Source organism: Hoplias malabaricus, chromosome 7, assembly GCF_029633855.1.
Source record: "Hoplias malabaricus isolate fHopMal1 chromosome 7, fHopMal1.hap1, whole genome shotgun sequence".
NCBI classification, from domain to species: domain Eukaryota; kingdom Metazoa; phylum Chordata; class Actinopteri; order Characiformes; family Erythrinidae; genus Hoplias; species Hoplias malabaricus.
In genome coordinates, this window is record NC_089806.1 from 38870923 (window position 1) to 38898366 (window position 27444).

Here is a 27444-nt window from a genome sequence, read left to right on the forward strand (position 1 = left end):
GAGTCTGCGAACTGGACCCTGGCGTAGGTTAATCTTGTCAATACTGATCTTGTTTCAGGTTAATCTGCTTAATACTGATCCTACCTTGGCACACACTTTAAACTCTACCTAGCAGCCAGGTGTCATTTAGGAAAATGGGATTTGGGAGGTATTTTTTTATGATTGATTAAAACTACCACTGAAATACTATTTTAGATTTTAAAACAAGTAAATATCAGCTTAGAATAACACTAAACCATTCATTCTAATTACAGAATACATTTATTTTAAGGTGCACCCACAGCTGACACAGGTGTTTAATAGCTATTCTACATAAAGAAGCACTGAGCACAATGTGCTCTAAGGCTGCCACACATAAACCTAAGGTCACCACGCCCAGTGTTAGGTACAGAGGCATTAAACTACCTTTGGGATGAGTTAGAGTGGTGTCTGTGAACCAGAACTAATCATCGAACATCAGAACCTGGCCCTCACTAATGCTCACATGTCTCGTCCCTACTGTAAAATGAAGCACAGAACTATCTCTGTCATATTGATCCCGCATGAATTGATATCTCAGTAAACATTCCATAAATTTGTGGGAATGGAGTTTCTGTGTTTTCTCTTACAGAGGGAGAGACTGGAAAAAGCTTTTACTTGTATTCTCAGTAGCCCAAATCAAGCCAATATGCGTGTCCCCAACTCAGGTGTTGTGCCCCAAATGTTAAGGGTCAGTTTCTTAGAGAAGGGATAAGCCTAGTTCTGGATTATACAACATATTGGATCTAGATTTTCCATTGATTTCCATAACGCTAATAAGACACTATACTTAAGACAGCAACTTGGGTGGATAGTGTAGAAAATATATGATTAAAAAACTATGTCTGATAGCCATCTGTATCTTTGCACATGATTGTAACTTAAAACTGTACCCCATTTCCGCATGTAAAATGAATCCCATTAAAATAGTGCTATAACTAAAACATTAGCAATACCAGTGCTGCTGTAGAAGGCCAGCTTTGTGGTGGTGTGGAACTCCTGAATGAGGAACTGAGAGAGCGAGATCCGGTCGTCTGTCTTCAGAGAGTCATTCCCTTTCTTCCAGTACAGCATCAGGTCATCATCAGTATACGCATCTGCAAAGGGACCGCAACCAGCAACACCATCAGCTAAGGAAACTTGATAACTACCGGCCAAGGCAGGAACTGGCAGAGGACTTACAAGGGGCAGGATGGGGTTTTAGCTCCTAACTCAATCTTGACAGTTATTTTTATAATGAGAAACAGCATGTTGTTTTAGTCTGTTCTAAAGTGTGCGCTTGAAACCAAAGGTGCCATAAGTTCAGCCAAAGAAAAGCCACACTGCAGCAGGCGCCATGGTAACACTTCAGCTCAGTTTATTTGGGGAAAAAAAAGAAAACGAATTTGACTTTTTGTTTAAAGTTTCCATTCTACCTTAAATGGTGGAATGCAGCCTACTACATCTATATACAGGAGGTCCTCGGGTTACGTCAGTCCTGAGTTACGATGTTTCGTGGTTACGACACATCTCCCATTTACTGTATAAAGCCTTGTTTCGACTTAAGTGGTTTTGCGTCATAAACGTCGTAACGTGAACTTCGTGTGTGGTGTGCGCGGCGGAAGAATACACGGTTACGCGGCTCGGGACCGAGGAGGATATGTGTTAGGATAGGATAAGTGCTTACAGTATGTTATTTACGTACAGTACTTACACCGAAAATCTGTTTACGACACGACATAGGAACGGATCAATGTCGTAAGTCGAGGACCCCCTGTATTAACTCCCACACCAGTTAAGGTGGTATAATGCTTTTCCACTGCATGGTACCTACTCTACTTTGCTGTACATACTTTTCCACTACAATGGCTTCCCCCGACAAAATGTAATAAAAAAAACAGTCTCAGCTGATGTTGTTTGGGACTGACCACAGCTCTGCACATCAGTTCACACAGATCAGCAAAGTTTATCCATTCCTTGCTGCACCATCCAGCTCTCGCTGGATTATTTTGTCGTGGGGTTTGAACCACTTAAAATCCCACAGAATAATTTTACGAGATACAGTTGTGAGTCGGGTAAAAATAAATGTGACCTCTACTGTAGTTTTGAGATTTTACAAATCGTATGGTTGGTACTGGATGTCTGCATTTCGTCATGTTTGGAAAGTGTCTCTGGCCAATCACAGTTTAGTCCCTGTTCAGCTCACATGGAACCACGTGCAAGCAGGGACAGAAAAGTTGTTTTTTACAAGGTTTAAAATTTGCCTAATGGAAAAGCAAAAAAATACCAGGAGACAACTACAGGAGGTCCTCGGGTTACGTCAGTCCCGAGTTACAATGTTTTGTGGTTACGACACATCTCCCATTTACTGTATAAAGCCTTCTTTTGACTTAAGTGGTTTTGCGTCGTAAACGTCGTAACGTGAACTTCGTGTTTGTTGTGCGCGGCGGAAGAATACACGGTTACGCGGCTCGGGACCGAGGAGGATAGGTGTTAGGAGGAGGATAAGTGCTTACAGTATGTTATTTACGTACAGTATGTACGTATGTTCTGACTTGCACCGAAAATCGGTTTACGACGCGACGTAGAAACGGATCAACGTCGTAAGTCGAGGACCCCCTGTATATGATGCACAGTACATAAAGGTATATGGCTAGGTTTATCAGTTGATTAGTTGATTGATTGTAACTGAATAAATATGGTGATATAAAGACTATATAGTTCAGCACTTACAGCTTTCAATCTCCAGGGAGCATGTTTGGGTATCAAGAGGGAAGTGGCTAAGATCCATGTTACACATAGCTGTTACAGTGACCCTGTAAACAAAACACACACAACAACAACAACATTATTAGGGACATCGTTTTCCCCCAGTTCCCAAGTGTGCTTTCCATGTGTTAAAGTATTCTTGCAATAAAGTTTAGAACAGAAATACAACCTCCCTCTTGACTTTGCTATTAACCCACTGTAAGGAAGTGTTTCTTCGGTGTTACTGTTCCAACATATTTAAAACCCAGAAAGTGCAATTCCTGCTCAAAAGTCAAAACTAGTCCCAAGAGTTCTTTGAAGTCTCATTTCTCAGGTCTCTTCTCATTTATTAACAACATCCTTGAACATTTTCAGTGAGATTTCAGGCGCAAAAGTAGTGCTAAAACTTTCCTCTTAAAGTGTCCACTGACTTGCTTTGGTCTGTCAACGTTGGGAACATATTCATGACGTTGTTTTGAACACCTTAAACAAGTGGCGGGCACTCTAAGTAGCGTGGTACAAAAGCTTGTCTCCTGTCTGAAAGATCAAACCGGTTCAGTGAACAGGGAGCTTATCTTTTTACTTGTGGTGTACCCCAAGGCTCTACTTTAGGACCAATTTCAGTCTTTCTATATGTGTTTCCTGTCATTTCCATCTTTAAAATAATATAAAATCTCATCAATTTTTTGCAGATGACCCCAATATGCCTCCAGTCCCACATCTTTTCACTGGTTATAGTTTTTATTAATATTGTATGATGATGTCTTATTATTCTGATTTTAAAGCACAATGTGCTTTAGTAATTCATTCAATTTCAGACCAAAAATGTCCTCATTCTGCCTTGGGGTATTCAGATATTCTGCTAAACTGCTTTTGAATATTCCCTGGTCTCAGCCGAGGTCTAAAGGATATTTCCGTGTCTCGGCTCCAAGACTCCATGACCAGTCTATCCGTCTGTATCAGGTTCTCTGCTACTCTTAATACTTTTAAATCTTTTAAGTCCCATTTTTTTCTTCTAAGCCAATGCCCCAGTGTGACATCTGTGGTTTCTCCAAGGTATTTGGTGCTGCGTTGTCTCTTAATGTGACTTCATTAATTTATGTATATTTTATATTTAGACTGGATTTTACGTATTGTATACATTATAAAATTTGAGATATTAATAGTCTGTCCCCTTTTTTGTTGCACTCATAGCCTCTACTCCTCTTTGAACAGGCTTTACTAGATGATGAATCATTGCTGTGAGGATCTGATGGCACACAGCCAAGAACATAAAGACAAGTACTAATGATTAAAGACAAAATTTGGCATTCCAAGTCAAACCAAAAATGGAGCTTTTTTTACAGTGCTTTTTAATGATTTTCTGGGATTATAAAAACTGTGCACACTTGAGCCAGACACCTTCTTGTCCTACTGCTCCAGTATATAACATCTCAATGGGTGATACCTATACAGTCAAGCCTAAGATATAAAATATCCAGTAGCCTCATACATAAAAATATGTGCAGTGTACAAGCTTGAAATAAGCAAAATAAAACCAATCTGCAGAAGCGTTCCATCTGGCTTTGGGACAGAGAGCTGGCCAGAGGCTACCACTGGCAACGCTGAGTCTGTGCCGTGTACGTAGTCCATATGTAGGCTGGATAAATGCAAAGGGAAAAAAAAGGAAATCCTCACCCACGTTCGGTTCAGAGTGACTGAGAGGGGCACAGCTGCAGCAGTGGGCTCGGAAAAGATTAACCCCTCAGCAATCAGCCAGAACAGCCGCCCACGTGTCCTCTCTCCCCCAACTCTCTGCCCCAGCCCCTAATCCACGCCTAGAAGAGGAGTGGGATTACCAGAGTCTACTGCAGCTCCACCATTGTGTACTTCACCCTTCCGTCACTGACGACCTCCCAGATTTCACCAATTACAGCTGGGCAGATGGGATCGGGACTGGAGGGGTGTAGATTTGCAGGTTTTGAGTAAATTTTTTTTTTAAAGTTGGCCCTTAGAGTGGATTATTTACTCCCTGCTGGGATTTACTTGGAATTTCATTTGATGCCGTGAATGTAAAATTACATCTGAAAAATAGATATGCTACAATTTTGCTCAAAAGTTAGAGATCAGTCAACTTGGTCATTAAGTGCAAGTTCTGGGAGAAGGACCACACACAAATTCTTCTTCTCCATTATCACACGCCCTACAAAACGTCTCCTCTCCCCTCACCTTTTTGTGATAAAAAATTCACTCCCCACCCTCCTCCTTTCGTTCATGCTCGGTCGAGGGGAGGGAGTTCTGGCTTCAAGTCTCATTATCTCATTATCTGAAGCGGCCCAAAACTCCAACCCAAGTTTCTCAAGAGTTCCTCTTCTTTGCCCCAACCCACAGTGGGCAGGTGTCCACCTTTATTTTCAGTACAGCTTCTGTTTTTAAGTAGATATTCTTTCCACTTTCAGGTTTTTAAAGGAACCAGCACAGATTACATTCCTAATGGTCTTAGACGTTGCTTGTATGTTCTGTTTCTCACGATGTGAGCAATCCCCAACACATTCAGTGATACTGAGGTCTGTGTTCTTTTTCCTGACAGCTGAACATCCTTGGAGAGTGATAGTATGGAGATGTCTTCTCGCAGTGGAAGAATGAAACTCTCTTTCCAGTATGCGTGTAGATTTCATTCATTCATTCATTCATTATCTGTAACCCTTATCCAGTTCAGGGTCGCGGTGGGTCCAGAGCCTACCTGGAATCACTGGGCGCAAGGCGGGAATACACCCTGGAGGGGGCGCCAGTCCTTCACAGGGCAACCAGACACACACATTCACTCACACACTCACACACACACTCCTCACCTATCACCTATGGACACTTTTGAGTCACCAATCCACCTACCAACGTGTGTTTTTGGACCGTGGGAGGAAACCGGAGTTATCCGGGGGAAACCCATGCAGACACAGAGAGAACACACCCCACTCCTCACAGACAGTCACCCGGGGGAAACCCATGCAGACACAGGGAAAACACACCACACTCTTCACAGACAGTCACCCAGAGGAAACCCACGCAGACACAGGGAGAACACACCACACTCCTCACAGACAGTCACCCGGAGGAAACCCACGCAGACACAGAGAGAACACACCACACTCCTCACAGACTGTCACCCGGAGGAAACCCACGCAGACACAGGGAGAGCACACCACTCTCCTCACAGACAGTCACCCAGAGGAAACCCACGCAGACACAAGGAGGACACACCACACTCCTCACAGACAGTCACCTGGAGGAAACCCACGCAGACACAGAGAGAACACACCACACTCCTCACAGACAGTCACCCGGAGGAAACCCACGCAGACACAGGAGAACACACCACACTCCTCACAGACAGTCACCCGGAGGAAACCCACGCAGACACAGGGAGAACACACCACTCTCCTCACAGACAGTCACCCAGAGGAAACCCACGCAGACACAAGGAGGACACACCGCACTCCTCACAGACAGTCACCCAGAGGAAACCCACGCAGACACAAGGAGGACACACCACTCTCCTCACAGACAGTCACCCGGAGGAAACCCACGCAGACACAAGGAGGACACACCACACTCCTCACAGACAGTCACCCGGAGGAAACCCACGCGGACACAGGGAGAACACACCACACTCCTCACAGACAGTCACCCGGAGGAAACCCATGCAGACACAGAGAGAACACACCACACTCCTCACAGACAGTCACCCGGAGGAAACCCACGCAGACACAGAGAGAACACACCACTCTCCTCACAGACAGTCACCCAGAGGAAACCCACGCAGACACAAGGAGGACACACCACTCTCCTCACAGACAGTCACCCGGAGGAAACCCACGCAGACACAAGGAGGACACACCACACTCCTCACAGACAGTCACCCGGAGGAAACCCATGCAGACACAGAGAGAACACACCCCACTCCTCACAGACAGTCACCCGGGGGAAACCCATGCAGACACAGGGAAAACACACCACACTCTTCACAGACAGTCACCCAGAGGAAACCCACGCAGACACAGGGAGAACACACCACACTCCTCACAGACAGTCACCCGGAGGAAACCCACGCAGACACAGAGAGAACACACCACACTCCTCACAGACAGTCACCCGGAGGAAACCCACGCAGACACAGGGAGAGCACACCACTCTCCTCACAGACAGTCACCCAGAGGAAACCCACGCAGACACAAGGAGGACACACCACACTCCTCACAGACAGTCACCTGGAGGAAACCCACGCAGACACAGAGAGAACACACCACACTCCTCACAGACAGTCACCCGGAGGAAACCCACGCAGACACAGGAGAACACACCACACTCCTCACAGACAGTCACCCGGAGGAAACCCACGCAGACACAGGGAGAACACACCACTCTCCTCACAGACAGTCACCCAGAGGAAACCCACGCAGACACAAGGAGGACACACCGCACTCCTCACAGACAGTCACCCAGAGGAAACCCACGCAGACACAAGGAGGACACACCACTCTCCTCACAGACAGTCACCCGGAGGAAACCCACGCAGACACAAGGAGGACACACCACACTCCTCACAGACAGTCACCCGGAGGAAACCCACGCGGACACAGGGAGAACACACCACACTCCTCACAGACAGTCACCCGGAGGAAACCCACGCAGACACAGGGAGAACACACCACACTCCTCACAGACAGTCACCCGGAGGAAACCCATGCAGACACAGAGAGAACACACCACACTCCTCACAGACAGTCACCTGGAGGAAACCCACGCAGACACAGAGAGAACACACCACACTCCTCACAGACAGTCACCCGGAGGAAACCCACTCAGACACAGGAGAACACACCACACTCCTCACAGACAGTCATCCGGAGGAAACCCACGCAGACACAGGGAGAACACACCACTCTCCTCACAGACAGTCACCCAGAGGAAACCCACGCAGACACAAGGAGGACACACCACACTCCTCACAGAAAGTCACCCGGAGGAAACCCACGCAGACACAGGGAGAACACACCACACTCCTTACAGACAGTCACCCGGAGGAAACCCACACAGACACAGGGAGAACACACCACACTCCTCACAGACAGTCACCCGGACGAAACCCACGCAGACACAGGGAGAACACACTTCACTCCTCACAGACAGTCACCCGGAAGAAACCCACGCATACACAGGGAGAACACGCCACTCTCCTCACAGACAGTCACCCGGAGGAAACCCCAAACAGACACAGGGAGAACACACCACTCTCCTCACAGACAGTCACCCGGAGGAAACCCACACAGACACAGGGAGAACACACCCCACTCCTCACAGACAGTCACCCGGAGGAAACCCACGCAGACACAGGGAGAACACACCACACTCCTCACAGACAGTCACCCGGTGGAAACCCACGCAGACACAGGGAGAACACACCAACTCCTCACAGACAGTCACCCGGAGGAAACCCACGCAGACACAGAGAGAACACACCACACTCCTCACAGAGAGTCACCTGGAGGAAACCCACGCAGACACAGAGAGAACACACCACACTCCTCACAGACAGTCACCCGGAGGAAACCCACGCGGACACAGGGAGAACACACCACACTCCTCACAGACAGTCACCCGGAGGAAACCTACGCAGACACAGGGAGAACACACCACACTCCTCACAGACAGTCACCCGGGGGAAACCCATGCAGACACAGAGAGAACACACCCCACTCCTCACAGACAGTCACCCGGAGGAAACCCACGCGGACACAGGGAGAACACACCACACTCTTCACAGACAGTCACCCGGAGGAAACCCACGCAGACACAGGGAGAACACACCACACTCCTCACAGACAGTCACCCGGAGGAAACCCATGCAGACACAGAGAGAACACACCACACTCCTCACAGACAGTCACCCGGAGGAAACCCACGCAGACACAGGGAGAACACACCACTCTCCTCACAGACAGTCACCCAGAGGAAACCCACGCAGACACAAGGAGGACACACCACACTCCTCACAGACAGTCACCTGGAGGAAACCCACGCAGACACAGAGAGAACACACCACACTCCTCACAGACAGTCACCCGGAGGAAACCCACGCAGACACAGGAGAACACACCACACTCCTCACAGACAGTGACCTGGAGGAAACCCACGCAGACACAGAGAGAACACACCACACTCCTCACAGACAGTCACCCGGAGGAAACCCACGCAGACACAGGAGAACACACCACACTCCTCACAGACAGTCACCCGGAGGAAACCCACGCAGACACAAGGAGGACACACCACACTCCTCACAGACAGTCACCCGGAGGAAACCCACGCAGACACAAGGAGGACACACCACACTCCTCACAGACAGTCACCCGGAGGAAACCCACACAGACACAGGGAGAACACACCACACTCCTCACAGACAGTCACCCGGACGAAACAAAGCAGACACAGGGAGAACACACTACACTCCTCACAGACAGTCACCCGGAGGAAACCCACGCATACACAGGGAGAACACGCCACTCTCCTCACAGACAGTCACCCGGAGGAAACCCCAAACAGACACAGGGAGAACACACCACTCTCCTCACAGACAGTCACCCGGAGGAAACCCACACAGACACAGGGAGAACACACCACACTCCTCACAGAGAGTCCCCCGGAGGAAACCCAAGCAGACACAGAGAGAACACACCACACTCCTCACAGACAGTCACCCGGAGGAAACCCACGCGGACACAGGGAGAACACACCACACTCCTCACAGACAGTCACCCGGAGGAAACCCACGCAGACACAGGGAGAACACACCACACTCCTCACAGACAGTCACCCGGGGGAAACCCATGCAGACACAGAGAGAACACACCCCACTCCTCACAGACAGTCACCCGGGGGAAACCCATGCAGACACAGGGAGAACACACCACACTCTTCACAGACAGTCACACAGAGGAAACCCACGCAGACACAGGGAGAACACACCACACTCCTCACAGACAGTCACCCGGAGGAAACCCACGCAGACACAGGGAGAACACACCACTCTCCTCACAGACAGTCACACAGAGGAAACCCACGCAGACACAAGGAGGACACACCACACTCCTCACAGACAGTCACCTGGAGGAAACCCACGCAGACACAGAGAGAACACACCACACTCCTCACAGACAGTCACCCGGAGGAAACCCACGCAGACACAGGAGAACACACCACACTCCTCACAGACAGTCACCCGGAGGAAACCCACGCAGACACAGGGAGAACACACCACTCTCCTCACAGACAGTCACCCAGAGGAAACCCACGCAGACACAGGGAGAACACACCACACTCCTCACAGACAGTCACACAGAGGAAACCCACGCAGACACAGGGAGAACACACCACTCTCCTCACAGACAGTCACCCAGAGGAAACCCATGCAGACACAGGGAGAACACACCACACTCTTCACAGACAGTCACACAGAGGAAACCCACGCAGACACAGGGAGAACACACCACACTCCTCACAGACAGTCACCCGGAGGAAACCCACGCAGACACAGGAGAACACACCACACTCCTCACAGACAGTCACCCGGAGGAAACCCACGCAGACACAGGGAGAACACACCACTCTCCTCACAGACAGTCACCCAGAGGAAACCCATGCAGACACAGGGAGAACACACCACACTCTTCACAGACAGTCACACAGAGGAAACCCACGCAGACACAGGGAGAACACACCACACTCCTCACAGACAGTCACCCGGAGGAAACCCACGCAGACACAGGGAGAACACACCACTCTCCTCACAGACAGTCACCCAGAGGAAACCCACGCAGACACAAGGAGGACACACCACACTCCTCACAGACAGTCACCTGGAGGAAACCCACGCAGACACAGAGAGAACACACCACACTCCTCACAGACAGTCACCCGGAGGAAACCCACGCAGACACAGGAGAACACACCACACTCCTCACAGACAGTCACCCGGAGGAAGCCCACGCAGACACAGGGAGAACACACCACACTCCTCACAGACAGTCACCCGGAGGAAACCCACGCAGACACAAGGAGGACACACCACACTCCTCACAGACAGTCACCCGGAGGAAACCCATGCAGACACAGAGAGAACACACCCCACTCCTCACAGACAGTCACCCGGGGGAAACCCATGCAGACACAGGGAAAACACACCACACTCTTCACAGACAGTCACCCAGAGGAAACCCACGCAGACACAGGGAGAACACACCACACTCCTCACAGACAGTCACCCGGAGGAAACCCACGCAGACACAGAGAGAACACACCACACTCCTCACAGACAGTCACCCGGAGGAAACCCACGCAGACACAGGGAGAGCACACCACTCTCCTCACAGACAGTCACCCAGAGGAAACCCACGCAGACACAAGGAGGACACACCACACTCCTCACAGACAGTCACCTGGAGGAAACCCACGCAGACACAGAGAGAACACACCACACTCCTCACAGACAGTCACCCGGAGGAAACCCACGCAGACACAGGAGAACACACCACACTCCTCACAGACAGTCACCCGGAGGAAACCCACGCAGACACAGGGAGAACACACCACTCTCCTCACAGACAGTCACCCAGAGGAAACCCACGCAGACACAAGGAGGACACACCGCACTCCTCACAGACAGTCACCCAGAGGAAACCCACGCAGACACAAGGAGGAAACACCACTCTCCTCACAGACAGTCACCCGGAGGAAACCCACGCAGACACAAGGAGGACACACCACACTCCTCACAGACAGTCACCCGGAGGAAACCCACGCGGACACAGGGAGAACACACCACACTCCTCACAGACAGTCACCCGGAGGAAACCCACGCAGACACAGGGAGAACACACCACACTCCTCACAGACAGTCACCCGGAGGAAACCCATGCAGACACAGAGAGAACACACCACACTCCTCACAGACAGTCACCTGGAGGAAACCCACGCAGACACAGAGAGAACACACCACACTCCTCACAGACAGTCACCCGGAGGAAACCCACGCAGACACAGGAGAACACACCACACTCCTCACAGACAGTCATCCGGAGGAAACCCACGCAGACACAGGGAGAACACACCACTCTCCTCACAGACAGTCACCCAGAGGAAACCCACGCAGACACAAGGAGGACACACCACACTCCTCACAGAAAGTCACCCGGAGGAAACCCACGCAGACACAGGGAGAACACACCACACTCCTTACAGACAGTCACCCGGAGGAAACCCACACAGACACAGGGAGAACACACCACACTCCTCACAGACAGTCACCCGGACGAAACCCACGCAGACACAGGGAGAACACACTTCACTCCTCACAGACAGTCACCCGGAATAAACCCACGCATACACAGGGAGAACACGCCACTCTCCTCACAGACAGTCACCCGGAGGAAACCCCAAACAGACACAGGGAGAACACACCACTCTCCTCACAGACAGTCACCCGGAGGAAACCCACACAGACACAGGGAGAACACACCCCACTCCTCACAGACAGTCACCCGGAGGAAACCCACGCAGACACAGGGAGAACACACCACACTCCTCACAGACAGTCACCCGGTGGAAACCCACGCAGACACAGGGAGAACACACCAACTCCTCACAGACAGTCACCCGGAGGAAACCCACGCAGACACAGAGAGAACACACCACACTCCTCACAGAGAGTCACCTGGAGGAAACCCACGCAGACACAGAGAGAACACACCACACTCCTCACAGACAGTCACCCGGAGGAAACCCACGCGGACACAGGGAGAACACACCACACTCCTCACAGACAGTCACCCGGAGGAAACCTACGCAGACACAGGGAGAACACACCACACTCCTCACAGACAGTCACCCGGGGGAAACCCATGCAGACACAGAGAGAACACACCCCACTCCTCACAGACAGTCACCCGGAGGAAACCCACGCGGACACAGGGAGAACACACCACACTCTTCACAGACAGTCACCCGGAGGAAACCCACGCAGACACAGGGAGAACACACCACACTCCTCACAGACAGTCACCCGGAGGAAACCCATGCAGACACAGAGAGAACACACCACACTCCTCACAGACAGTCACCCGGAGGAAACCCACGCAGACACAGGGAGAACACACCACTCTCCTCACAGACAGTCACCCAGAGGAAACCCACGCAGACACAAGGAGGACACACCACACTCCTCACAGACAGTCACCTGGAGGAAACCCACGCAGACACAGAGAGAACACACCACACTCCTCACAGACAGTCACCCGGAGGAAACCCACGCAGACACAGGAGAACACACCACACTCCTCACAGACAGTGACCTGGAGGAAACCCACGCAGACACAGAGAGAACACACCACACTCCTCACAGACAGTCACCCGGAGGAAACCCACGCAGACACAGGAGAACACACCACACTCCTCACAGACAGTCACCCGGAGGAAACCCACGCAGACACAAGGAGGACACACCACACTCCTCACAGACAGTCACCCGGAGGAAACCCACGCAGACACAAGGAGGACACACCACACTCCTCACAGACAGTCACCCGGAGGAAACCCACGCAGACACAGGGAGAACACACCACACTCCTCACAGACAGTCACCCGGAGGAAACCCACACAGACACAGGGAGAACACACCACACTCCTCACAGACAGTCACCCGGACGAAACAAAGCAGACACAGGGAGAACACACTACACTCCTCACAGACAGTCACCCGGAGGAAACCCACGCATACACAGGGAGAACACGCCACTCTCCTCACAGACAGTCACCCGGAGGAAACCCCAAACAGACACAGGGAGAACACACCACTCTCCTCACAGACAGTCACCCGGAGGAAACCCACACAGACACAGGGAGAACACACCACACTCCTCACAGAGAGTCACCCGGAGGAAACCCAAGCAGACACAGAGAGAACACACCACACTCCTCACAGACAGTCACCCGGAGGAAACCCACGCGGACACAGGGAGAACACACCACACTCCTCACAGACAGTCACCCGGAGGAAACCCACGCAGACACAGGGAGAACACACCACACTCCTCACAGACAGTCACCCGGGGGAAACCCATGCAGACACAGAGAGAACACACCCCACTCCTCACAGACAGTCACCCGGGGGAAACCCATGCAGACACAGGGAGAACACACCACACTCTTCACAGACAGTCACACAGAGGAAACCCACGCAGACACAGGGAGAACACACCACACTCCTCACAGACAGTCACCCGGAGGAAACCCACGCAGACACAGGGAGAACACACCACTCTCCTCACAGACAGTCACACAGAGGAAACCCACGCAGACACAAGGAGGACACACCACACTCCTCACAGACAGTCACCTGGAGGAAACCCACGCAGACACAGAGAGAACACACCACACTCCTCACAGACAGTCACCCGGAGGAAACCCACGCAGACACAGGAGAACACACCACACTCCTCACAGACAGTCACCCGGAGGAAACCCACGCAGACACAGGGAGAACACACCACTCTCCTCACAGACAGTCACCCAGAGGAAACCCACGCAGACACAGGGAGAACACACCACACTCCTCACAGACAGTCACACAGAGGAAACCCACGCAGACACAGGGAGAACACACCACTCTCCTCACAGACAGTCACCCAGAGGAAACCCATGCAGACACAGGGAGAACACACCACACTCTTCACAGACAGTCACACAGAGGAAACCCACGCAGACACAGGGAGAACACACCACACTCCTCACAGACAGTCACCCGGAGGAAACCCACGCAGACACAGGAGAACACACCACACTCCTCACAGACAGTCACCCGGAGGAAACCCACGCAGACACAGGGAGAACACACCACTCTCCTCACAGACAGTCACCCAGAGGAAACCCATGCAGACACAGGGAGAACACACCACACTCCTCACAGACAGTCACCCGGAGGAAACCCACGCAGACACAGGGAGAACACACCACACTCCTCACAGACAGTCACCCGGAGGAAACCCACACAGACACAGGGAGAACACACCACACTCCTCACAGACAGTCACCCGGACGAAACAAAGCAGACACAGGGAGAACACACTACACTCCTCACAGACAGTCACCCGGAGGAAACCCACGCATACACAGGGAGAACACGCCACTCTCCTCACAGACAGTCACCCGGAGGAAACCCCAAACAGACACAGGGAGAACACACCACTCTCCTCACAGACAGTCACCCGGAGGAAACCCACACAGACACAGGGAGAACACACCACACTCCTCACAGAGAGTCACCCGGAGGAAACCCAAGCAGACACAGAGAGAACACACCACACTCCTCACAGACAGTCACCCGGAGGAAACCCACGCGGACACAGGGAGAACACACCACACTCCTCACAGACAGTCACCCGGAGGAAACCCACGCAGACACAGGGAGAACACACCACACTCCTCACAGACAGTCACCCGGGGGAAACCCATGCAGACACAGAGAGAACACACCCCACTCCTCACAGACAGTCACCCGGGGGAAACCCATGCAGACACAGGGAGAACACACCACACTCTTCACAGACAGTCACACAGAGGAAACCCACGCAGACACAGGGAGAACACACCACACTCCTCACAGACAGTCACCCGGAGGAAACCCACGCAGACACAGGGAGAACACACCACTCTCCTCACAGACAGTCACACAGAGGAAACCCACGCAGACACAAGGAGGACACACCACACTCCTCACAGACAGTCACCTGGAGGAAACCCACGCAGACACAGAGAGAACACACCACACTCCTCACAGACAGTCACCCGGAGGAAACCCACGCAGACACAGGAGAACACACCACACTCCTCACAGACAGTCACCCGGAGGAAGCCCACGCAGACACAGGGAGAACACACCACACTCCTCACAGACAGTCACCCGGTGGAAACCCACGCAGACACAGGGAGAACACACCAACTGCTCACAGACAGTCACCCGGAGGAAACCCATGCAGACACAGAGAGAACACACCACACTCCTCACAGAGAGTCACCCGGAGGAAACCCACGCAGACACAGAGAGAACACACCACACTCCTCACAGACAGTCACCCGGAGGAAACCCACGCGGACACAGGGAGAACACACCACACTCCTCACAGACAGTCACCTGGAGGAAACCCACGCAGACACAGGGAGAACACACCACACTCCTCACAGACAGTCACCCGGAGGAAACCCATGCAGACACAGAGAGAACACACCACACTCCTCACAGACAGTCACCCGGAGGAAACCCACGCAGACACAGGGAGAACACACCACTCTCCTCACAGACAGTCACCCAGAGGAAACCCACGCAGACACAAGGAGGACACACCACACTCCTCACAGACAGTCACCTGGAGGAAACCCACGCAGACACAGAGAGAACACACCACACTCCTCACAGACAGTCACCCGGAGGAAACCCACGCAGACACAGGAGAACACACCACACTCCTCACGGACAGTCACCCGGAGGAAACCCACGCAGACACAGGGAGAACACACCACTCTCCTCACAGACAGTCACCCAGAGGAAACCCACGCAGACACAAGGAGGACACACCACACTCCTCACAGACAGTCACCCGGAGGAAACCCACGCAGACACAAGGAGGACACACCACACTCCTCACAGACAGTCACCTGGAGGAAACCCACGCAGACACAGAGAGAACACATCACACTCCTCACAGACAGTCACCCGGAGGAAACCCACGCAGACACAGGAGAACACACCACACTCCTCACAGACAGTCACACGGAGGAAACCCACGCAGACACAGGGAGAACACACCTCTCTCCTCACAGAAAGTCACCCAGAGGAAACCCACGCAGACACAAGGAGGACACACCACACTCCTCACAGACAGTCACCCGGAGGAAACCCACGCATACACAGGGAGAACACGCCACTCTCCTCACAGACAGTCACCCGGAGGAAACCCCAAACAGACACAGGGAGAACACACCACTCTCCTCACAGACAGTCACCCGGAGGAAACCCACACAGACACAGGGAGAACACACCCCACTCCTCACAGACAGTCACCCGGAGGAAACCCACGCAGACACAGGGAGAACACACCACACTCCTCACAGACAGTCACCCGGTGGAAACCCACGCAGACACAGGGAGAACACACCAACTCCTCACAGACAGTCACCCGGAGGAAACCCACGCAGACACAGAGAGAACACACCAACTCCTCACAGACAGTCACCCGGAGGAAACCCACGCAGACACAGAGAGAACACACCACACTCCTCACAGAGAGTCACCCGGAGGAAACCCACGCAGACACAGGGAGAACACACCACTCTCCTCACAGACAGTCACCCAGAGGAAACCCACGCAGAAACAAGGAGGACACACCACACTCCTCACAGACAGTCACCTGGAGGAAACCCACGCAGACACAGAGAGAACACACCACACTCCTCACAGACAGTCACCCGGAGGAAACCCACGCAGACACAGGAGAACACACCACACTCCTCACAGACAGTCACCCGGAGGAAACCCACGCAGACACAGGGAGAACACACCACTCTCCTCACAGACAGTCACCCAGAGGAAACCCACGCAGACACAAGGAGGACACACCACACTCCTCACAGACAGTCACACAGAGGAAACCCACGCAGACACAGGGAGAACACACCACTCTCCTCACAGACAGTCACCCAGAGGAAACCCATGCAGACACAGGGAGAACACACCACACTCTTCACAGACAGTCACACAGAGGAAACCCACGCAGACACAGGGAGAACACACCACACTCCTCACAGACAGTCACCCGGAGGAAACCCACGCAGACACAGGGAGAACACACCACTCTCCTCACAGACAGTCACCCAGAGGAAACCCATGCAGACACAGGGAGAACACACCACACTCTTCACAGACAGTCACACAGAGGAAACCCACGCAGACACAGGGAGAACACACCACACTCCTCACAGACAGTCACCCGGAGGAAACCCACGCAGACACAGGAGAACACACCACACTCCTCACAGACAGTCACCCGGAGGAAACCCACGCAGACACAGGAGAACACACCACACTCCTCACAGACAGTCACCCGGAGGAAACCCACGCAGACACAGGGAGAACACACCACTCTCCTCACAGACAGTCACCCAGAGGAAACCCATGCAGACACAGGGAGAACACACCACACTCTTCACAGACAGTCACACAGAGGAAACCCACGCAGACACAGGGAGAACACACCACACTCCTCACAGACAGTCACCCGGAGGAAACCCACGCAGACACAGGGAGAACACACCACTCTCCTCACAGACAGTCACCCAGAGGAAACCCACGCAGACACAAGGAGGACACACCACACTCCTCACAGACAGTCACCTGGAGGAAACCCACGCAGACACAGAGAGAACACACCACACTCCTCACAGACAGTCACCCGGAGGAAACCCACGCAGACACAGGAGAACACACCACACTCCTCACAGACAGTCACCCGGAGGAAACCCACGCAGACACAGGGAGAACACACCACACTCCTCACAGACAGTCACCCGGAGGAAACCCACGCAGACACAGGGAGAACACACCACTCTCCTCACAGACAGTCACCCAGAGGAAACCCACGCAGACACAAGGAGGACACACCACACTCCTCACAGACAGTCACCTGGAGGAAACCCACGCAGACACAGAGAGAACACACCACACTCCTCACAGACAGTCACCCGGAGGAAACCCACGCAGACACAGGAGAACACACCACACTCCTCACGGACAGTCACCCGGAGGAAACCCACGCAGACACAGGGAGAACACACCACTCTCCTCACAGACAGTCACCCAGAGGAAACCCACGCAGACACAAGGAGGACACACCACACTCCTCACAGACAGTCACCCGGAGGAAACCCACGCAGACACAAGGAGGACACACCACACTCCTCACAGACAGTCACCTGGAGGAAACCCACGCAAACACAGAGAGAACACATCACACTCCTCACAGACAGTCACCCGGAGGAAACCCACGCAGACACAGGAGAACACACCACACTCCTCACAGACAGTCACCCGGAGGAAACCCACGCAGACACAGGGAGAACACACCTCTCTCCTCACAGAAAGTCACCCAGAGGAAACCCACGCAGACACAAGGAGGACACACCACACTCCTCACAGACAGTCACCCGGAGGAAACCCACGCATACACAGGGAGAACACGCCACTCTCCTCACAGACAGTCACCCAGAGGAAACCCCAAACAGACACAGGGAGAACACACCACTCTCCTCACAGACAGTCACCCGGAGGAAACCCACACAGACACAGGGAGAACACACCCCACTCCTCACAGACAGTCACCCGGAGGAAACCCACGCAGACACAGGGAGAACACACCACACTCCTCACAGACAGTCACCCGGTGGAAACCCATGCAGACACAGGGAGAACACACCAACTCCTCACAGACAGTCACCCGGAGGAAACCCACGCAGACACAGAGAGAACACAGCAACTCCTCACAGACAGTCACCCGGAGGAAACCCACGCAGACACAGAGAGAACACACCAACTCCTCACAGACAGTCACCCGGAGGAAACCCACGCAGACACAGAGAGAACACACCACACTCCTCACAGAGAGTCACCCGGAGGAAACCCACACAGACACAGGGAGAACACACCACACTCCTCACAGACAGTCACCTGGAGGAAACCCACGCAGACACAGAGAGAACACACCACACTCCTCACAGACAGTCACCCGGAGGAAACCCACGCAGACACAGGAGAACACACCACACTCCTCACAGACAGTCACCCGGAGGAAACCCACGCAGACACAGGGAGAACACACCACTCTCCTCACAGACAGTCACCCAGAGGAAACCCACGCAGACACAAGGAGGACACACCACACTCCTCACAGACAGTCACCCGGAGGAAACCCACGCAGACACAAGGAGGACACACCACACTCCTCACAGACAGTCACCCGGAGGAAACCCACGCAGACACAGGGAGAACACACCACACTCCTCACAGACAGTCACCCGGTGGAAACCCACGCAGACACAGGGAGAACACACCAACTCCTCACAGACAGTCACCCGGAGGAAACCCACGCAGACACAGAGAGAACACACCACACTCCTCACAGACAGTCACCCGGAGGAAACCCACGCAGACACAGAGAGAACACACCACACTCCTCACAGACAGTCACCCGGAGGAAACCCACGCGGACACAGGGAGAACACACCACACTCCTCACAGACAGTCACCCGGAGGAAACCCACGCAGACACAGGGAGAACACACCACACTCCTCACAGACAGTCACCCGGAGGAAACCCATGCAGACACAGAGAGAACACACCACACTCCTCACAGACAGTCACCCGGGGGAAACCCATGCAGACACAGAGAGAACACACCCCACTCCTCACAGACAGTCACCCGGGGGAAACCCATGCAGACACAGGGAGAACACACCACACTCCTCACAGACAGTCACCCAGAGGAAACCCACGCAGACACAGGGAGAACACACCACACTCCTCACAGACAGTCACCCGGAGGAAACCCACACAGACACAGGGAGAACACACCCCACTCCTCACAGACAGTCACCCGGAGGAAACCCACGCAGACACAGGGAGAACACACCACACTCCTCACAGACAGTCACACAGAGGAAACCCACGCAGACACAGAGAGAACACACCACACTCCTCACAGAGAGTCACCCGGAGGAAACCCACGCAGACACAGAGAGAACACACCACACTCCTCACAGACAGTCACCCGGAGGAAACCCACGCGGACACAGGGAGAACACACCACACTCCTCACAGACAGTCACCTGGAGGAAACCCACGCAGACACAGGGAGAACACACCACACTCCTCACAGACAGTCACCCGGGGGAAACCCATGCAGACACAGAGAGAAAACACCCCACTCCTCACAGACAGTCACCCGGGGGAAACCCATGCAGACACAGGGAGAACACACCACACTCCTCACAGACAGTCACCCAGAGGAAACCCACGCAGACACAGGGAGAACACACCACACTCCTCACAGACAGTCACCCGGAGGAAACCCACGCAGACACAGAGAGAACACACCACACTACTCACAGACAGTCACCCGGAGGAAACCCACGCAGACACAGGGAGAACACACCACTCTCCTCACAGACAGTCACCCAGAGGAAACCCACGCAGACACAAGGAGGACACACCACACTCCTCACAGACAGTCACCTGGAGGAAACCCACGCAGACACAGAGAGAACACACCACACTCCTCACAGACAGTCACCCGGAGGAAACCCACGCAGACACAGGGAGAACACACCACACTCCTCACAGACAGTCACCCGGAGGAAACCCACGCAGACACAGGGAGAACACACCACTCTCCTCACAGACAGTCACCCAGAGGAAACCCACGCAGACACAAGGAGGACACACCACACTCCTCACAGACAGTCACCCGGAGGAAACCCACGCAGACACAAGGAGGACACACCACACTCCTCACAGACAGTCACCCGGAGGAAACCCACGCAGACACAGGAGAACACACCACACTCCTCACAGACAGTCACCCGGAGGAAACCCACACAGACACAGGGAGAACACACCACACTCCTCACAGACAGTCACCCGGACGAAACCCACGCAGACACAGGGAGAACACACTACACTCCTCACAGACAGTCACCCGGAGGAAACCCACGCATACACAGGGAGAACACGCCACTCTCCTCACAGACAGTCACCCGGAGGAAACCCAAACAGACACAGGGAGAACACACCACTCTCCTCACAGACAGTCACCCGGAGGAAACCCACACAGACACAGGGAGAACACACCCCACTCCTCACAGACAGTCACCCGGAAGAAAACCCACGCAGACACAGGGAGAACACACCACTCTCCTCACAGACAGTCACCCAGAGGAAACCCACGCAGACACAAGGAGGACACACCACACTCCTCACAGACAGTCACCTGGAGGAAACCCACGCAGACACAGAGAGAACACACCACACTCCTCACAGACAGTCACCCGGAGGAAACCCACGCAGACACAGGAGAACACACCACACTCCTCACAGACAGTCACCCGGAGGAAACCCACGCAGACACAGGGAGAACACACCACTCTCCTCACAGACAGTCACCCAGAGGAAACCCACGCAGACACAAGGAGGACACACCACACTCCTCACAGACAGTCACCCGGAGGAAACCCACGCAGACACAAGGAGGACACACCACACTCCTTACAGACAGTCACCCGGAGGAAACCCACGCAGACACAGGGAGAACACACCACACTCCTCACAGACAGTCACCCGGTGGAAACCCACGCAGACACAGGGAGAACACACCAACTCCTCACAGACAGTCACCCGGAGGAAACCCACGCAGACACAGAGAGAACACACCACACTCCTCACAGAGAGTCACCGGAGGAAACCCACGCAGACACAGAGAGAACACACCACTCTCCTCACAGACAGTCACCCAGAGGAAACCCATGCAGACACAGGAGAACACACCACACTCTTCACAGACAGTCACACAGAGGAAACCCACGCAGACACAGGGAGAACACACCACACTCCTCACAGACAGTCACCCGGAGGAAACCCACGCAGACACAGGAGAACACACCACACTCCTCACAGACAGTCACCCGGAGGAAACCCACGCAGACACAGGAGAACACACCACACTCCTCACAGACAGTCACCCGGAGGAAACCCACGCAGACACAGGGAGAACACACCACTCTCCTCACAGACAGTCACCCAGAGGAAACCCATGCAGACACAGGGAGAACACACCACACTCTTCACAGACAGTCACACAGAGGAAACCCACGCAGACACAGGGAGAACACACCACACTCCTCACAGACAGTCACCCGGAGGAAACCCACGCAGACACAGGGAGAACACACCACTCTCCTCACAGACAGTCACCCAGAGGAAACCCACGCAGACACAAGGAGGACACACCACACTCCTCACAGACAGTCACCTGGAGGAAACCCACGCAGACACAGAGAGAACACACCACACTCCTCACAGACAGTCACCCGGAGGAAACCCACGCAGACACAGGAGAACACACCACACTCCTCACAGACAGTCACCCGGAGGAAACCCACGCAGACACAGGGAGAACACACCACACTCCTCACAGACAGTCACCCGGTGGAAACCCACGCAGACACAGGGAGAACACACCAACTGCTCACAGACAGTCACCCGGAGGAAACCCATGCAGACACAGAGAGAACACACCACACTCCTCACAGAGAGTCACCCGGAGGAAACCCACGCAGACACAGAGAGAACACACCACACTCCTCACAGACAGTCACCCGGAGGAAACCCACGCGGACACAGAGAGAACACACCACACTCCTCACAGACAGTCACCCGGAGGAAACCCACGCGGACACAGGGAGAACACACCACACTCCTCACAGACAGTCACCTGGAGGAAACCCACGCAGACACAGGGAGAACACACCACACTCCTCACAGAGAGTCACCCGGAGGAAACCCACGCAGACACAGAGAGAACACACCACACTCCTCACAGACAGTCACCCGGAGGAAACCCACGCGGACACAGGGAGAACACACCACACTCCTCACAGACAGTCACCCGGAGGAAACCCACGCAGACACAGGGAGAACACACCACACTCCTCACAGACAGTCACCCGGAGGAAACCCATGCAGACACAGAGAGAACACACCACACTCCTCACAGACAGTCACCCGGAGGAAACCCACGCAGACACAGGAGAACACACCACACTCCTCACAGACAGTCACCCGGAGGAAACCCATGCAGACACAGAGAGAACACACCACACTCCTCACAGACAGTCACCCGGAGGAAACCCACGCAGACACAGGGAGAACACACCACTCTCCTCACAGACAGTCACCCAGAGGAAACCCACGCAGACACAAGGAGGACACACCACACTCCTCACAGACAGTCACCTGGAGGAAACCCACGCAGACACAGAGAGAACACACCACACTCCTCACAGACAGTCACCCGGAGGAAACCCACGCAGACACAGGAGAACACACCACACTCCTCACGGACAGTCACCGGAGGAAACCCACGCAGACACAGGGAGAACACACCACTCTCCTCACAGACAGTCACCCAGAGGAAACCCACGCAGACACAAGGAGGACACACCACACTCCTCACAGACAGTCACCCGGAGGAAACCCACGCAGACACAAGGAGGACACACCACACTCCTCACAGACAGTCACCTGGAGGAAACCCACGCAGACACAGAGAGAACACATCACACTCCTCACAGACAGTCACCCGGAGGAAACCCACGCAGACACAGGAGAACACACCACACTCCTCACAGACAGTCACCCGGAGGAAACCCACGCAGACACAGGGAGAACACACCTCTCTCCTCACAGAAAGTCACCCAGAGGAAACCCACGCAGACACAAGGAGGACACACCACACTCCTCACAGACAGTCACCCGGAGGAAACCCACGCATACACAGGGAGAACACGCCACTCTCCTCACAGACAGTCACCCAGAGGAAACCCCAAACAGACACAGGGAGAACACACCACTCTCCTCACAGACAGTCACCCGGAGGAAACCCACACAGACACAGGGAGAACACACCCCACTCCTCACAGACAGTCACCCGGAGGAAACCCACGCAGACACAGGGAGAACACACCACACTCCTCACAGACAGTCACCCGGTGGAAACCCATGCAGACACAGGGAGAACACACCAACTCCTCACAGACAGTCACCCGGAGGAAACCCACGCAGACACAGAGAGAACACAGCAACTCCTCATAGACAGTCACCCGGAGGAAACCCACGCAGACACAGAGAGAACACACCAACTCCTCACAGACAGTCACCCGGAGGAAACCCACGCAGACACAGAGAGAACACACCAACTCCTCACAGACAGTCACCCGGAGGAAACCCACGCAGACACAGAGAGAACACACCACACTCCTCACAGAGAGTCACCCGGAGGAAACCCACACAGACACAGGGAGAACACACCACACTCCTCACAGACAGTCACCTGGAGGAAACCCACGCAGACACAGAGAGAACACACCACACTCCTCACAGACAGTCACCCGGAGGAAACCCACGCAGACACAGGAGAACACACCACACTCCTCACAGACAGTCACCCGGAGGAAACCCACGCAGACACAGGGAGAACACACCACTCTCCTCACAGACAGTCACCCAGAGGAAACCCACGCAGACACAAGGAGGACACACCACACTCCTCACAGACAGTCACCCGGAGGAAACCCACGCAGACACAAGGAGGACACACCACACTCCTCACAGACAGTCACCCGGAGGAAACCCACGCAGACACAGGGAGAACACACCACACTCCTCACAGACAGTCACCCGGTGGAAACCCACGCAGACACAGGGAGAACACACCAACTCCTCACAGACAGTCACCCGGAGTAAACCCACGCAGACACAGAGAGAACACACCACACTCCTCACAGACAGTCACCCGGAGGAAACCCACGCAGACACAGAGAGAACACACCACACTCCTCACAGACAGTCACCCGGAGGAAACCCACGCGGACACAGGGAGAACACACCACACTCCTCACAGACAGTCACCCGGAGGAAACCCACGCAGACACAGGGAGAACACACCACACTCCTCACAGACAGTCACCCGGAGGAAACCCATGCAGACACAGAGAGAACACACCACACTCCTCACAGACAGTCACCCAGAGGAAACCCACGCAGACACAGGGAGAACACACCACACTCCTCACAGACAGTCACCCGGGGGAAACCCATGCAGACACAGAGAGAACACACCCCACTCCTCACAGACAGTCACCCGGGGGAAACCCATGCAGACACAGGGAGAACACACCACACTCCTCACAGACAGTCACCCAGAGGAAACCCACGCAGACACAGGGAGAACACACCACACTCCTCACAGACAGTCACCCGGAGGAAACCCACACAGACACAGGGAGAACACACCCCACTCCTCACAGACAGTCACCCGGAGGAAACCCACGCAGACACAGGGAGAACACACCACACTCCTCACAGACAGTCACACAGAGGAAACCCACGCAGACACAGAGAGAACACACCACACTCCTCACAGAGAGTCACCCGGAGGAAACCCACGCAGACACAGAGAGAACACACCACACTCCTCACAGACAGTCACCCGGAGGAAACCCACGCGGACACAGGGAGAACACACCACACTCCTCACAGACAGTCACCTGGAGGAAACCCACGCAGACACAGGGAGAACACACCACACTCCTCACAGACAGTCACCCGGGGGAAACCCATGCAGACACAGAGAGAAAACACCCCACTCCTCACAGACAGTCACCCGGGGGAAACCCATGCAGACACAGGGAGAACACACCACACTCCTCACAGACAGTCACCCAGAGGAAACCCACGCAGACACAGGGAGAACACACCACACTCCTCACAGACAGTCACCCGGAGGAAACCCACGCAGACACAGAGAGAACACACCACACTACTCACAGACAGTCACCCGGAGGAAACCCACGCAGACACAGGGAGAACACACCACTCTCCTCACAGACAGTCACCCAGAGGAAACCCACGCAGACACAAGGAGGACACACCACACTCCTCACAGACAGTCACCTGGAGGAAACCCACGCAGACACAGAGAGAACACATCACACTCCTCACAGACAGTCACCCGGAGGAAACCCACGCAGACACAGGAGAACACACCACACTCCTCACAGACAGTCACCCGGAGGAAACCCACGCAGACACAGGAGAACACACCTCTCTCCTCACAGAAAGTCACCCAGAGGAAACCCACGCAGACACAAGGAGGACACACCACACTCCTCACAGACAGTCACCCGGAGGAAACCCACGCATACACAGGGAGAACACGCCACTCTCCTCACAGACAGTCACCCAGAGGAAACCCCAAACAGACACAGGGAGAACACACCACTCTCCTCACAGACAGTCACCCGGAGGAAACCCACACAGACACAGGGAGAACACACCCCACTCCTCACAGACAGTCACCCGGAGGAAACCCACGCAGACACAGGGAGAACACACCACACTCCTCACAGACAGTCACCCGGTGGAAACCCATGCAGACACAGGGAGAACACACCAACTCCTCACAGACAGTCACCCGGAGGAAACCCACGCAGACACAGAGAGAACACAGCAACTCCTCATAGACAGTCACCCGGAGGAAACCCACGCAGACACAGAGAGAACACACCAACTCCTCACAGACAGTCACCCGGAGGAAACCCACGCAGACACAGAGAGAACACACCAACTCCTCACAGACAGTCACCCGGAGGAAACCCACGCAGACACAGAGAGAACACACCACACTCCTCACAGAGAGTCACCCGGAGGAAACCCACACAGACACAGGGAGAACACACCACACTCCTCACAGACAGTCACCTGGAGGAAACCCACGCAGACACAGAGAGAT

General features: G+C 54.0%; 1 protein-coding gene across 1 annotated transcript in view; it reads right to left on the reverse strand.

Annotated features, from left to right (window-relative positions):
* The window catches only part of gabrr1 (gamma-aminobutyric acid type A receptor subunit rho1), a 70310-nt gene that overhangs the window by 5379 nt on the left and 37487 nt on the right, over positions 1–27444 (reverse strand). Inside the window, exons 6-7 of the mRNA XM_066676571.1 lie at positions 2731–2813; positions 975–1115 (exon numbers count right to left, since the gene is read on the reverse strand). Coding sequence (XP_066532668.1) covers positions 975–1115; positions 2731–2813 — 224 coding nt within the window. The remainder of the gene's footprint in view (positions 1–974; positions 1116–2730; positions 2814–27444) is intronic.